Source organism: Epinephelus moara, chromosome 24 (genome assembly GCF_006386435.1).
Source record: "Epinephelus moara isolate mb chromosome 24, YSFRI_EMoa_1.0, whole genome shotgun sequence".
Lineage (NCBI taxonomy): Eukaryota > Metazoa > Chordata > Actinopteri > Perciformes > Serranidae > Epinephelus > Epinephelus moara.
In genome coordinates, this window is record NC_065529.1 from 48,425,203 (window position 1) to 48,440,178 (window position 14,976).

The window sequence follows — 14,976 nt, forward strand, 5'->3', positions numbered from 1 at the left end:
GTAAAATCGACCACTTCAGAATAATGTTTATAATATTATTGGATTATAATGATTGATGCATTAATGCACTCTAAAAATTAATTCACAGGTTCAACTATTTGCATGCATCTCTTTAAGTAGTTCTAACTCTGGCATTATTCAGTCAGTCCTATGAGTCTTTCTTAAATCTGACAAACTCACTCAGTTTAGTACAACCAACAAGATTTGCTTTGACCTCGAGAGGCTTACTTAAACTGAAACAGCGTAATATTTATACAGAAGTTGTAGTGATATTTACTGGTCAAACTGTTTTATTTAAGATATTCTAACTTATTTATTTTAATTCCATCCTACTCAACAATGTCAAAAATATTTTCGATTCTGATAAACTTCCTAAAATAAGTTGTCAACTGTTGAAACAAACGTAATTTTCTATGCTGAAAAACATCTTTATTTTAAGAGTTATCCATTAATCCTATGAATCATCTTTTTAGAGTGAGTGCTCATCAGAATGTTGCAGCTACTGATTTACATAGTGCTGGGTGGATTTTAAATTTCTTCCCTGGGATCAATAAAGTCTTTATCTATCGTAATACATAAACATTTGTTACTCGACTTCATTTTATATTATGAATCTGATTCTAATCTCTTGCCTGTGAATTGTGGTGGAATAGAAGTGTAAAGTAGCAAAAAATGCAAATACAAGTACCTCAAAATTGTACTTAAATACAGTACTCAAAAAATGTACTTAGTTACATTCCCCCACTGACTCTCACACACAGACATACGTAATCTCAGCTACATGCGCACAGAACTCACTTTGTCACACTTTCATTCAGAGGGAATGAGCTTCATGACCAAACAGGATGATCGCTGGGCCTGTCAGAGGGAGGTCAGCACCTCTGCCTGTAACACTGGAGTCTGTGTATGTCTCTACGACCACACACATACTGACACTGCATGTATACATACAGGGGCTCGTCCCTGGAAGCACCATTGGGGATGTGGTTCTTGGAAAAAGCCCCACAAACATGTGTTTGGAATACGTCACATGAAGTTTTTTTAGGTTCAGGAAGAAACCTGCTGATGTTTAAGTGGGTTGTAGGAGTTAAAAATCAGCTGCAATGGAAAGTAACTAAGTACATTTCCTTAAGTACTGTACTTAAATATTATTTGAGGTACATGTGCTTTGCTTGAGTAGTTCCATTTTCTGCTACTTGATACTTTGAATCCACCACATCAGAGAGGGAAATACTGAACGTTTTACTCCAATATATTTGATAACTTTACTTTTCAGATTCATATTAACAACATAAAATATCATCAACAGATTATGATGCCTTGTTATTGGTTCATCATTGACACTCAGCAGCACTATATAAAGTGATACAAACCTTCCCCTGCTGCAACATTAAAGTGATGAACAGATTAATACATCAATAACTACAATCCATTAATATGACATACATTATTCTGAAATGAGCCATTCTGCATAATGAGCATGTTTACTTTTGTACTCTGAGTATATTTTGATGCTCATACTTTTGTACTTTTACTTAAGTAACATTTGAATGCAGGCGTTTTACTTTGAGCAGAGTATTTCTACACTGGTATTACTAATTCCACTGAAAGCTGGGGTTGGCAGAAAAATGCAAACGGCAAAAAAAAAAACACAGCTGAATGTGAAAAGACACTCTCCTCCTGCAGCTCTTCCCTCTCCTTCTTAAGCCCCTCCCACCAGACGAGGACGGGCATATGCACATGCTTCATATAGTAACCCAATGTTTACCATACTGGTAAAAATTAGACAAGAATTAGCTAGCTTGCCACCTCATGGTCCCCTCGCCTCACTCTCCACCACTGTGCACTGCGCCAGGAGTCATGGCAGTTTGTGTAATGGCAGCAAAAGAAAGTTTGCTGAACTGGCAGGGAGTTGAAGCTGCTGGATTCCAGTTGCTGTGGCTGCCGACTGGTGGTCCTTTTCCAGAGCTGCTGCCCACTCTGCCCGGTGGAGAACACTCTGTGCTTTGGAGTTCTTGCTAACGTTAGCTGCTAAACATTAACTTGAAACTGCAGCTGTGAGCCTTTGGCTCTGGTTAGCATAAAGCTTAACTATTAGCAACATCTTCTGTCCATCTCTGAATCACTCTGCTGATATTAACACGTCTTCTTTTACTGAAGGGACGTGCAAACACATCTGCATTTGTAGAACAGCCAAAAGGAACGCCCTCTCTCTGAAATGACCTGTGATTGGCCAAAGTCTCCCATCATAGGCTAGATTCTCTAAAGCCTGAAAACAGAGCTAAAAGAAGGTGCAGAAATCTAGTTTTCTCTCAGTCCATCTTATTTACGATATGCTCAAAGTCTGCCATGGGATTTTTGCCCAATGACCCCAAAATTACACTGCCATTGATCACTGTATATCAGAGTGGAGATGAATTGAGTCAGTGTAAAATATGAACACTTCCATGAATGGTAAGATCTCTTGCCAGGTCATAAGAGGCACTGTTTCTTGAACTTTTAAATCAGTGTTTACATGTAAATTCTGACACACATTCTTCTGAATGGACCTGTTTTCGATGTATTTACCACCTGTGTTTGAATGTGGCCTCACCCTGTATTTAGACAGGCTGTTAATAAGCATATTTAGGTGTTACAACCTCTTGAAGAGTCATAAATTGGCCGTTTAGTTCTCAGTTTTGGACTCAAGCATGAGTTTGGTCTGCAGTGTGTGACAAACAGCCGTGACATTGGCCCACACAGGAGACGCCAGTTCTGCTCCGCACATGCTGCTTCATCTGCTGCTCTTTGGAGTAAACTCAAGTTCTCTGTCAGGAATCCATTACTAAAATACGATTTATTTGACTCATGAAAGTTAGTCGCTGTGATTTAAGAAGGACAACATTCATCTTAATGTCTTCAATAATGGGAATTTTGCATTATTTTTACCCTGGGAGATCAGCATGTTGGACTTCATTCTGCTTATTTCTCTTTATCGACCACATGTCCTGTCATCTGAGAACGTTTCCCGTGTGTGGATCTAAAATAGTAGAGCAATGCTGTTTACTTTCGTTTTTATTTTATTCATCTGTTTAGTCTGTGTTGTTTTAATAATGTTATATAAAGCACTTTGTGTTGCATGTTTGTATGGACGTTGCCACAGTATATTATTAAAGTTAAAGCAAAACTGCAGAAAACAAAATGAACTTCTGATTTCTGTTCAGTATCTGCTGAGAAATTCTCAGGCTCAACAAGCTGAGAGCCCAAAAAACAAAAACAGCACTAAGTCAGCAATCTGTCCAGAAAATTACTGAAGCTCTTCATCATCTCCCCTACATTTTATCTATTTATTTATTCAAAAGGTAAGGATAGTTATATGAAGACCAAAATCTCCTTTTCAAGTCAAACCTGTGCACAAACAAAAATCACAACATACACACAATTTGTGCACACAGAACAGCGGTTACACATTACAAAACAACAACAAGCATTCAAACTGCTTTGTTTATGCATGAATGCTACAAATCTAATACTACTTTAAACCACTTTTCCCCTTTATGAGATTGAACATGCAGCCAGTGAGGTTGTTGAGTAAGAAGAGAGACTATCTCTCAGTCCAAAAGCCAAAGAAATTTGTTGGTAAAACTCTCCTAACAGCTCAGGTGTCTATGCTCAGTACATGACCCCGAACTGTGACCTCACTTTGGACAGAATAAAAGGTGAAAAGTATCAAAGTGCTCAGCTAATAAAAACAAGAACTGTTAACAAAACCCTGCCAAAGATTTATTTACTTTTTCAAATGGTTTCACTCTTGCCTAATTTTCCCCTCTCTGCAGGACATGTCAGTTATGGAGGGAGAGTTAGAGATCCTCCTCGGAGAGCTACATATCAAAATGAAAGGTATACACACACACGCACACACACACACTCTCAGAGTTATCAGTGACATTTTATCTTCCAAATATTTTTAACATGTGTTTTCACTTGTAGGTCTGATCGGCTTTGCTCGACTCTGCCCTGGAGACCAATACGAGGTGAGCTTCTCTATTTAAAGTAACAGACAAACATTTACTACAACAGCGTTTACTTACTAATGAAAAACGTGGCCAGATCCAGAGCTAGCTCTGCAGTGATGTCATGTCTCGATGATGTCACATGACCAGGTGGTGGTGCGGCTGGGCCGCCAGCGATGGAGGATCAGAGGGAGGATCGAATCAGACGATACGCAGGCCTGGGATGAAGAGGAGATGGTCTTCCTCCCGCACATACACCACAACTTTGAGATCAAGGTCACAAACACACACAGAGAACACACATATACACAAACACATGTAAAGGTGTGTACATGCACTTGCTAATGATCATAGATGACATTGTTTTACTAATATAGTAAAAAAACAACAACAGAATACCCATAATTCCTTTTGTGCAGCGGTGGAAATTTACAAAGTAAGTTTACTCATGTGCTTTCAGCTTTCTCGAGAACCGCTCATACAAACAACTTCACACTCGACACTGCGCTTCTTCAGGTCCTGAGCAACACACCACAAACAGCTTTAAAATTATTATGATGTTTAGATATGACAAATATTGGAATATGTTGCTCATTGTACCTTTAAACAACTGACAAAAGCCCCCCAAAGCACTTGAAAATATGCAACTCAGTGGTATACTACTTACTTATTGTGTACTTTTGCTTCTCCTTAGGAGGAAACATTGTACTTCTACCACTATTACTATTTACCTGACAGAGACATGTTACCGGCATGTCGCAGATTCAGATTTGACTCACGAAATATAACAATTAGAATATGACACATTATTATTCACTAAGCTATACAGCATCATATTAGAACTGACAGCTCTACCATGAACATCATTAATTACATCAAAGTACTTTGTCATGATAATGCCTCTTTTTCTCTTCACTTTGAGTAAAAATTTGAATGCAGGACTTTTGCTGTGCAGTATTGGTAGTTTTGAGATAAATAGTTAATAGTTTTACTTCAGTGAAAAAAAAAGTGTCGAGTATTTCTATCACAGCCAATACCAAGAGAAAGCAAAAAGTAAAGCAAGATAGTGTTTACCTGGGGCCCCCAGATAACTAAATCCAACCCTGAAAAACACCCAAGTCACAGCTACTCACAGTCCGAAACACCAGTGAAATACACTTTGCAGCAGAATTCATTTCCTAATAGATGTATTAGTCGCTTGCTTTGACATCATCAACGTAGTTATTAACTAAAGTATGGATTCAAGTAGCAGAGGTATTTTGCTAGTGGTATGTGATTAGTGTATGAGTCAGTATGGCATGGACAAACATACCAAAGTCACATCTCCTTGCAGTCAGAAACACTGACACACTGCTCGATTTTCCACAGAGCCCTGAAGCCCCGTCACCACTGCTGTGCTGGTCCTTGTTTATTCAGAGTTTATTAATATTAAATGTGTTGCGTGTCCAAATTGCACCAAATTCAACAGTGTATGTCCTTGGGTCACCCACCCAGTGTAAAGTAGATCTGATGAACAGTTCACGAGATATGCGAAGGACACCCAGACAGACAGAGATTTTTAACTTTCGCCACCTGACGAGTATTATGGGTATATCTACATTTAAGGTCACCACAGAGTACATTTTGGAGTATTTTTCCTGTATTAGAAACAATTTTCCTTTTACATTATCTGTGCATTGTCTTGAGTTGTGTACAAGACATCTGGTTCATGTGAGCAGGTATCTCACCCATGAAATCTCTTCTCTCAGGTGACGGAGGCAAAGGGTTTGGGTTGGCTGCTGGTTGGCATGGTGACGTGTGCGAGCGCAGACTTCTTTGTGGCGAGGCCGCAGCTGATGTTGGTGGACATCACGGAGCTGGGAACCATCAAACTGCAGCTGGAAGTCACCTGGAAGTATGAACACACACACACACACACACACACACACACACACACACACACACACACACACAGATATATGAATGACCTAGATGTACATGAAAGTGTTCTGTACGCATGTCCTGATGTAAAAATGACAGATGAGGTGGTGGCAGAGATCGCCATGACGTCAGGCATAGAGGTATTTCCTCCGCCGAGTACAGGGGTTGATGGGAAGGTGAAGTGGAGAGAAGTGAAATCAGTTATATTCCCAAAAAGGAAAGTAGAATAATTGGATGATCTGACGGGGGAATAGGTGTGGACAGCTGTGTAAGGAAATTAAATTTGTAGCGTATAATACGAGACTGTTTTCTCTGAATTCTTGTCTGTGGCCCCTTGTTCTGTCCTGTAGCTCTGCTGCCTGTGTGGATTTCATCAAGTGATGATTTACATGACTGACAAGTGCAGCTGGTCCACAAACCATCAGATTCTTTGCTCTCATACAAGAGAAAGAGAGAATGAAGAGGTGACAGACGATTACTGCTGGGAGAGAAACATTTGCTTCTTCTCCTTTTTCATTCTTGTTGTCTCTCACTGTTACTTTGCCACATGTTCACAGCAGTAAAACAAGGCCAAGCAACAAATAATTGGGAGTAAACAACAACAAATCATGTGTTGGATTGTTATAAATTCACATCCAGCCGTCCTGCAGAATCTGCTGTTATTTTCTTCTTTCTCTGCCTCTGTCTCCTCTGCACCTCTAACCTGAGCCAGCTGTCGCCGTGCAGCTCAATGAATACAGAGTACACACACACACACACACACACACACACACACACACACACACACACACAGATCTCTCTCTCTGCTGTGCCCTTGCACCATGACAGATCACATTTCAGGGTTTAGAGAAGCCAGGTGGAGGACGTTTCATGGATTCTCCATGGAGAGAAGGAAAATCACACACACACTCACACACACGAATCTGCTGAACTCACACACAACAAAACAAAAGACTGCTGTGGCTGTACACAAACACACACCACACACAATCCTGCTGAGCCTCTAAATGAGTCACAGAGAAGTGATTTCAATCAGTGTTTCTGCTACATATAAATTCTGATGACCAACATGTGCTCACAAATAAAGCTGTGGGCAGCAAAAGAAGATGGAAGTTTGTCAGTTAAGTCTCAGGTTTCCCACACTGTCTTACCAATGAATTCTCAAACTTTTCCACAACTTTTCCACAACTTTATTGAAGTAGTTTAAACTGATTCGGGCTTATATAGTGATAGTACCATACATTATTAAACAAGAACCTCCCAGGCATTTGTGGAGAATCAGACATTCCCACTACCAACTAGCCTCCTATACCAATAGCGCAGAAAGGCATAGGCAGGTTCTGTGCAAAATATCAAGTCTGCACCCCGTCTTGGGAGATAGAAAACCAAAGATCATATTGATGTTAACGCAGTTTGACAGGTGTTTGGATTATGTTTTGACAAGTTTGCATGTGTTTATTCCTTGTATACAAACTTTTGTTTTATGGACATGTCTAATTGTTGTTCTGCAACCTTGCATGAGCGATCACGATGCTAGAGCTGCCACTTGAAAGTCTGAGATTCGAATAGTCAGTCAGAGACCCCTCAGTCGACTGAGATTGCTTTAAGTCGAGCAGTTGCTTTTTTGTTGTAGTCTTTGTTTTGTGCAGTGTACTTTTGGGGATGTTTGGTCCCTAGATTTGGCTACAGAGTGAGTGCTCTTGACTTTCACGCTACTCTTTGATGCAGACAGCTGTAGATGTGATGCAGTGGCACATGGGAGGAGAAACTTTCCACCATAAGGCTCCAAGATAACAATATCTTCTCTTTTCTGCTCAGAAGTGTTGAATTTACAGCTCACGGGTACTTAATACGACTAATAATAATAATAATAGTATTAGTAATAATAGTACGAATAATAGTTTCTGGCTTTTTTTTGACACCTAGTGTCAGCAAAAAATGCTGTTGCACATTTCCGATCAAGTTAGCACCGTTAGCTTGTTTACGATATTACATCAATGCCACTGTCACAATGAATGTCCTGCTGAGCCCCCTTCAACCTTTGAAACTTTATATATTTAAAAAAAAAAAAGAATTGTCGAATAAACGGCCAAATCTTTTTTGAAAGATATAATTCTGAGTCGGGTACAGTCCTACACGATACCCTAATAAATTCAAGTTTATCGCTGTCAGTTCCTTCGGGATTCCCCCGCCCAAGTGGATAAATGACCCAAAACAGTAGCCAGGTATTAGTGGTAATTTTTTCAATGGACACATATATAATATTTGATTGAATCACCAGGTATTGTTTGGTGTTGTCTGTAAAATACCGACCTGTTAACAGCCAGCTGTTTGATCTATAGGCTGAGATTTAGTTGGAGAGAACAGTCTCATGCTGCTATATTGTATGACTGTACTGCAGCAACCTCCCATTCAAACAGCTACCAATCAGTAGAAACTGTCACCAGCTTAATTTAGTGATTTACCATACTCACAGTGAATATTCAGTATGTTACGTGCCTAAAATCTTAAAGCCAAAGCCTCGGTTAAAGCGCTGCACAACAGCTTTTTGGCATTTCCCTGTTTCTCTCCTGATGTGTTGACCCGTTTCTTTTTCCAAAAAGGGGTCCAGCCTTGGGAGTGACACGTTGGTCTGGACTATGTGTATCAGGTGATACTAGTGATGTTTCAACTGTCACACAGCGCAGCACGAGAATCTAAAGTAGTGATATTAGGAATGTATTTTGCATGATGTTTAACATGTTTGGGGATTTTTAAAAACATATTTCAATCAATAATTCAAACAATGTCTATTCAAAACATTCTGTTAATTGCAAACCATTTCCAGGCCTGGAAAAGAGTTTTTCTAATTTCCTAACTCTTCCAGAAATTACAAGACCGTGGGAACAATGAAATCTTAGACTGCTGGGAGAAGCTGACTTTAAAAAATAAAAAATTAGTGGTAATGAATAAAAGACTGTGGCTGCACTGCAGAGCCCCGAGGTGTGAATGTCTACAACAGATGAAAGCAGGATGTTGTTGATGAAGAGCATGCACGCTCTGACAACCACCCACATAAGTGTACTGAACGCTCCTAAATGTTCTCACTGATAATTACTCTAAATAAAACAAACACAAAAATAAAGTCGCAGGTGAAACTGCACTGATGTGATCCATAGAAGCACAAAATCTATGGATTTACATGGACTGTGACTAAAATGTTTCATGATGTTTAGGTTTTTCACATAAAGTATGCGCACACCATGCTGTCAAGAGGATTACCATAAAGTGAAAAAAGGTAAAGGAAATGACCATGAAATATTTCACGTCTGTAAAAGCATCAGAACTTTGGAAAAGTCTGGAAACCCAGTCACACGACAAGCTGCAAATATTGAAGAATGGTAATATTCGCTGGTTTATTGTCAAAGGGACAAAATGTGTTGAACAGCTGCAGTATTCAGCATATATGTGTATAATGTGCGTTTTACTTATATATGTACTGTGTGTCTGTGTATATTTGCACCTGCAGTCCATTCGACAGTGCTGAGAAGATGAGGCCGCTGTCTGTCAGCAAGCAGTCTGTGTCCAGCAGGAAGAGTTCAGTTTACAGCTGGACGGCACCGAGCACTCCGTCCTTCACTGAGAAATACTTTATAGTGAGTATACAGATGGATTTACACACTAACAGTCTCTGCGTCTGTGCCTAACCTTAGTCATATCCACTACTTGCCTAACCAAACCCTTATTTATAAACTAGAGCACTCTGAGAGCGCAGACCTCCGCCAAGCAGCTCAGATTTCCCATCATTTTATTATTTTATCCACTTCGCTTCAACCGATCACCATCAAAATTTTATTATCTGTTCCTTGTCCCATTATCAACCCTTCCTGAAAATTTCATCGAAATCCGTTAAAAACTTTTCGAGTTATTTTGCAGACAAATAGACAAACAGACCAACGCTGGCAAAAACATAACCTCCTTGGCAGAGGTAATGATATATGTGACTGGTGTCTGTAGATCCGTAAATATACAGTGTCCGACGCAAGGAAGTACATTTCTGTACAGATAGACAGAAACCTGATAGAAACTACCTGCAGCCCTGTCTTTCATTTGACACCACAGCTGCATGACTCTACTTTTAGACGTGCGACAATTTCTGATGAAAAAAAGAGTCTTTACAATGTGAATGTGTAAAAAGATTAACATCCCCCAAACACAGCCACTGTGGGCAGTAAGACAGTCCACAGGGGCTTTAAAGGGTAAGTTCAGTATTTACCTGAAGCCTATTTTCCCATGATTTTTGCTTTTTTCTTCGCGTTCGACAGTTGCAAAACAGACTGCAATGTAACCACTCTGGGCATTTGTGCATCATCAAAGAGCATCCGTTAGAAGTGCTTTCTTTTGCCACTGACAGGCTCAGCTTATTATCATGAGAGCCTTACAACATTATGGAAATGATCCCTACAGAGATAGACCTTTTTATTTAAGCGTAAGATCCTTTTTGTTTTTCCAGAATCAGCTGTTAACAAACCCACAACACTATTTAAATAAACACCAGTTTTAGCGTGTATAGAGTCAACATATTTTACATCTAACTGGGTGAATTAAGTTTATTTCAACCATACCAGAGTTGATTGTTGGAACATGGTAAAGATGAGCCAAGCCAGATTTGTTAGTTTTATTTTGTTTCTATCAACGTGTTTTACTTGTGTGTTTTACGATGACAAAATTACAGTTTTTCAAACAGAGTCTGGTGGGTTTGGCGATAGTGATTTCAGATTGTTTCTGATTAAGCAAAAAGGATCTCACTCATTAACAAAAAGGTCTATCTCTGTAGGAATCCTTCTAAATGTTGTCAGACACTTAGAATAACAATTTGACGTACACTGACGGTGCACAAATGTCCCAAGTGGTTACATTGCAGCCTGTTTTGCAATCGTCAAACGCAGCGCTCGTGCTCAATACGGGAGCAATTTCAAAAAGTTTGTTCCCATTAGTCACTTAGACACAAAAAATTGCCAATAAGGTCCAGGTTTACCCTTTCAAGTGTGATATTTACATTGATATGTGGGTATTCTCCATCTTCTGCAGTCGATGATGCGTGAGCTGCACGATCGAGAAGGCTCCCTCCCGTCTCTGGTGTCTAAAAGTCGAAATAACAGAGGAGGTGTGTCTCTGCTAAGCTACCTGTCCAACCCCTCACACACCGCCATCACACCTAACCACAGCCCTCGAAGCCCCTACAGGTATGTAGCGTAGGTTGGAAAGCCTTAAACTATAACTTCTGTGTTGCTGTATGGCAATGGATTTCAATTACAAGAGGACAATATGGAGTTTAATTAGAAAGATATCAGCCTGGATTGATGCGTATTTTGTATCACCATGATGTTATGGTATGTATGAAAATCAATTCTTCCAGTCTCACAAGGACTCACAGCTACCCCTCCAGTCACAGTCAAGGCACCAGTCTGGGAGGAAGCCAGACTCAGCTGTCCCTCGGGGAGGAAGAATCCCTGGAGGTCTCTACAGAGGAGGCGCAAAGGAGGGAGAGGATGGATGAGAAGGATGGAGAGGAGGAGTGGGGGAGTGTGTTAGATTCTTCCTCATCACCAGCAGAGAGTAAAACAGGATCCCTGCTGGCTCTCCAGAGGTGAGGATGAACCCAAGAGCAAATAATGCCTCATTTATTTTAATCGTTTTTAAGTGCTGCCAAGAAATAAAGCATTGTTGTCCTGCCAAAACCATGTATCCCCATAATATCTGTGTCCACCTTTTATATGTCAGCATGCTAAATCCTCTACTGTATTTTTCTCAAGTACTATTATCAAACGTATAAAGATGTGTCTGTAATACAGGTCGAGCACTCCTGACATCCTCAGAAAGAACACAGCTGGAGAACCAGACCCTGAGACACACAGTGCAGTACTGGGACAGGACACCATCAGTGATCAGGTAAAATTCACCTGAAGGATCCACTTAAATCATTCAACGTGAAGCTGTATTCAACACTGCACTGAAATCCTGGTGCAAACTAGAACTGCCATCTTGTAGCAATTTTGCAACAAACATGTTTTGTAAGGTCACAGTGACTTTGACCTTTGACCAACAAATTCTAATCCATTCATCGTTGAGTCCAAGTAGAAGTCTGTGCCAAATTTGAGGAAATTCCCTCGAGGCATTCTTGAGATATCACACTCACGAGAATGAAACGAATGAGGTCACAGTGTCCTTGACCTTTGACCACAAAATTCTAAATCAGGCCAAGTGGACATTTGTGCCAAATGTGAGAAAATTCTCTCAAGGTGTTTTTGAGATATTGTGTTTACAAGACTAAAACAGACGCAAGATCACAGTGACCTTGAATTTTGACCACCAAATTTAAGTCATCATTGAGTCCAAGTGTAAGTTTGTGCCAAACTTGAGGAAATTCCCTCATACAGCTTATACAGCAACTAAAATGATGAACTTCTCCATATTTACCATAGACTGATATTAACTGAAAAAAGGAAAGATATCTGAAAGCTGTGATTGTTTTTTCCCCATCATATGACACGCGGTGTGTGCTGCTGCGCTCCAAAGGTGGAACTTTGTTTATCCCAGGGTGCAGCCATCACACCCTGAAAAGAGGCACCTTGGTACACTTAAGTGCCACGACAGCATCGCTCTCACTTTTGAGCCCGCCTACATTGACAACAATGGATTTGAGGATGCAAAAACACAGCATGTGTTCAGGCCATAGCAATATAACATATCTTCAGTTCCATAATTTAAACTCAGTATTTCCCATCTTTGTTTCAGGACTCTCCAGAATCTCAGTCATATTCTGCCCCTCCCTCGCCTACATCCCCGACTCAGCCCACAGACGTCACCCCTTCCTCGCCCACAACTGCTGCTCCGACTCCAGGGAGGTCGGTGGTGAGCAGTGCCCTGCGGAGGGCCCAGGCCGTAAAACTGGGAGCCCTGATCGCAGAGCTGGAGAAGATGTTACAGAACCAGAGCTGCTCCGAGAAGGAGCTGAGAACCCTGGACCACCAGATACTGCACCTGGCAACTATACTGAAGGTATCTGTGTGTACTTATACATACACACACACACACCTGTAAATGATCTTTATCTTTAAGAATGTATGCGTGTGTTCACCCACAGAACGACCTCTCTCTGCTGAAAAGCTCGTCATCAGAGGAAACTCTGGCTGTGGAGGAAGTCCTCGGCAGCTTTGACTTTCTGTCAAATGACTTCAACATAGACGATGACACTTCCTGTTTGGGCAGCCTGAGACTAAAGGACAGTGGGTGAGTTCACAGACCCATCGATCAAACACTCAGCAATGACTTGATGTGAAACAACTCACCTCTCCTTTTCGTCCTCATCCATCAGCATCAGTTCTTTGCAGCAGAGCGCTCTGAGGAGTCCCGGCATACTCTCCAAGAACAGCCAATCGACTTCTGAGGAGGAGTTGGTCATCAGCCCTCTGACTTCTGGAGATTTTGGTGTTGACCAGGCTCTCGAGACTCACCTGGATATATGCTGCATCCTGCTCCAGGTACAGACTGTTTCTAAGAGCTATATCCATACTAATGAAGTTTTTGGATCAGTGTTTACATCTTTTCTGTCTTGCTGCCCCTCATCTGGCTGCCCCCCACCTAAAACTTGCTTGTCAAATGTTCACGTTTTCTCAGATGATAAGAACAACCGATTTCAGCCCATCTAGGAGGGACCTGCTGGAGGAAATGGCTCTCCAAGCTGAAGTCTTGGACAGAATCAGCTGTCTGCTGCTGGAAAAAAACGACAGCCTCTCTGCTAGAGACAGTTAGTGGAAGATTTGTTTTATCTTGTCTTTTAGAGACTTCATTTTATTCTTTTGATTCATATGATTGAGGAAGTCCTCTGTTTTGTTCATGTTCAGCATCTTCTGGTTCTCAAAGATGGGTAAATGAAGGTGCATATAAGACTTTGATTCTCCTCCTCTTCACCTTCAGTCCTGCCGAAGGCCCAGAGAACAAGGGATGTGCTGTTGTTCTGGGAGGAGTGTGTCAACGACAGCAGCTCTCTTTTCTGTTGCCTCTCCGATAGCTTCTCCAGGTCATTACGGAAACGTTACACCCACAAGGTGAAGGCGAAGCAGCCCGGCCAGTCAGAAAAAGGTGACGTAGTACATGCACACTTCATTCCAACTTTCTTTCACACATTGTTGGATTCTTGATGATTATTTATTGTGTCGCCTTTTATTTATTCGCTCGTTTTTGTATGGGGGGAGGGTACATACTTGTCGTTAGCATATCTCGTTGGCTACCAGGGTTTAATGTTGCTTTCATTTGCTTTTCCATTGCTGACTGAGCTGAAAACCTTTCTCTCTCTTTCCTCTGCAGTGTTTTCTCAGCTCCTGCAGCAGGTGCAGATGGCCTGTCGGGTGGTGCCCAGCCCTCGGCAGGTCTGCAGCCCAGAGAGAGTCACCCTCTTCCAGCTGTCAGTGTATCTGAAACGCTGGAGCATCCAGGAGGTGGGAGAGCACATCTCACGCCTCTCCAGAGAAGGTATATCTATCATTTTAAAACTCTGGACTAAAATTTTACATCTCCGTTATCTGGAGAAACTTTCTTTGGTAGAAAATAGTTCCACTAAAACACTGATAGTTCCACTAACACACTGATGCACAGCTATGCAGCAAGCACAATACTATATGTAAAGCACAATCTAACTATAAAGCAAAGAGTCTCTGTCTGTGTGTGAGTGCACTTTAGGTGCTTTGAGGGCCTTTTGTTTGTTATCTCACTGTACAATATGCTAGAGCAGTAATTCAATATTTTTCATATCTAAACATCAACAGAAATCTATGGCTGTTTGGGGCCCAGGTGAATTGAAGGATCCAAAAGCAGTGTTCAGTTCAGTTCAGTTTATTTAGAGTGTAAAATCACCATGGTAGAAACATGGTCTCAATACACTTTACAGAATCAATTACAATAAGAAACGATCAAGGGAAAGAGCAGACAGCCAAATAGGTAAAAACACACAAAAAGACAGAGGAAAAACAGACAAGGATATAACAATTGGAAAACTCAAATTTCTCCAAAACACTGGGTAAAA

General features: G+C 40.9%; 1 protein-coding gene across 5 annotated transcripts in view; it reads left to right on the top strand.

Annotated features, from left to right (window-relative positions):
• The window catches only part of ripor3 (RIPOR family member 3), an 80,213-nt gene that overhangs the window by 53,392 nt on the left and 11,845 nt on the right, over positions 1 to 14,976 (top strand). For all 5 annotated transcript variants that reach the window (XM_050037658.1, XM_050037657.1, XM_050037656.1 and 2 more), the window contains 14 exons: positions 3,816 to 3,879; positions 3,970 to 4,013; positions 4,143 to 4,268; positions 5,741 to 5,886; positions 9,421 to 9,547; positions 10,983 to 11,137; positions 11,311 to 11,541; positions 11,747 to 11,843; positions 12,690 to 12,953; positions 13,039 to 13,184; positions 13,270 to 13,435; positions 13,572 to 13,701; positions 13,872 to 14,036; positions 14,262 to 14,426. In XM_050037658.1, coding sequence (XP_049893615.1) covers positions 3,816 to 3,879; positions 3,970 to 4,013; positions 4,143 to 4,268; positions 5,741 to 5,886; positions 9,421 to 9,547; positions 10,983 to 11,137; positions 11,311 to 11,541; positions 11,747 to 11,843; positions 12,690 to 12,953; positions 13,039 to 13,184; positions 13,270 to 13,435; positions 13,572 to 13,701; positions 13,872 to 14,036; positions 14,262 to 14,426 — 2,026 coding nt within the window. The remainder of the gene's footprint in view (positions 1 to 3,815; positions 3,880 to 3,969; positions 4,014 to 4,142; positions 4,269 to 5,740; positions 5,887 to 9,420; positions 9,548 to 10,982; positions 11,138 to 11,310; positions 11,542 to 11,746; positions 11,844 to 12,689; positions 12,954 to 13,038; positions 13,185 to 13,269; positions 13,436 to 13,571; positions 13,702 to 13,871; positions 14,037 to 14,261; positions 14,427 to 14,976) is intronic.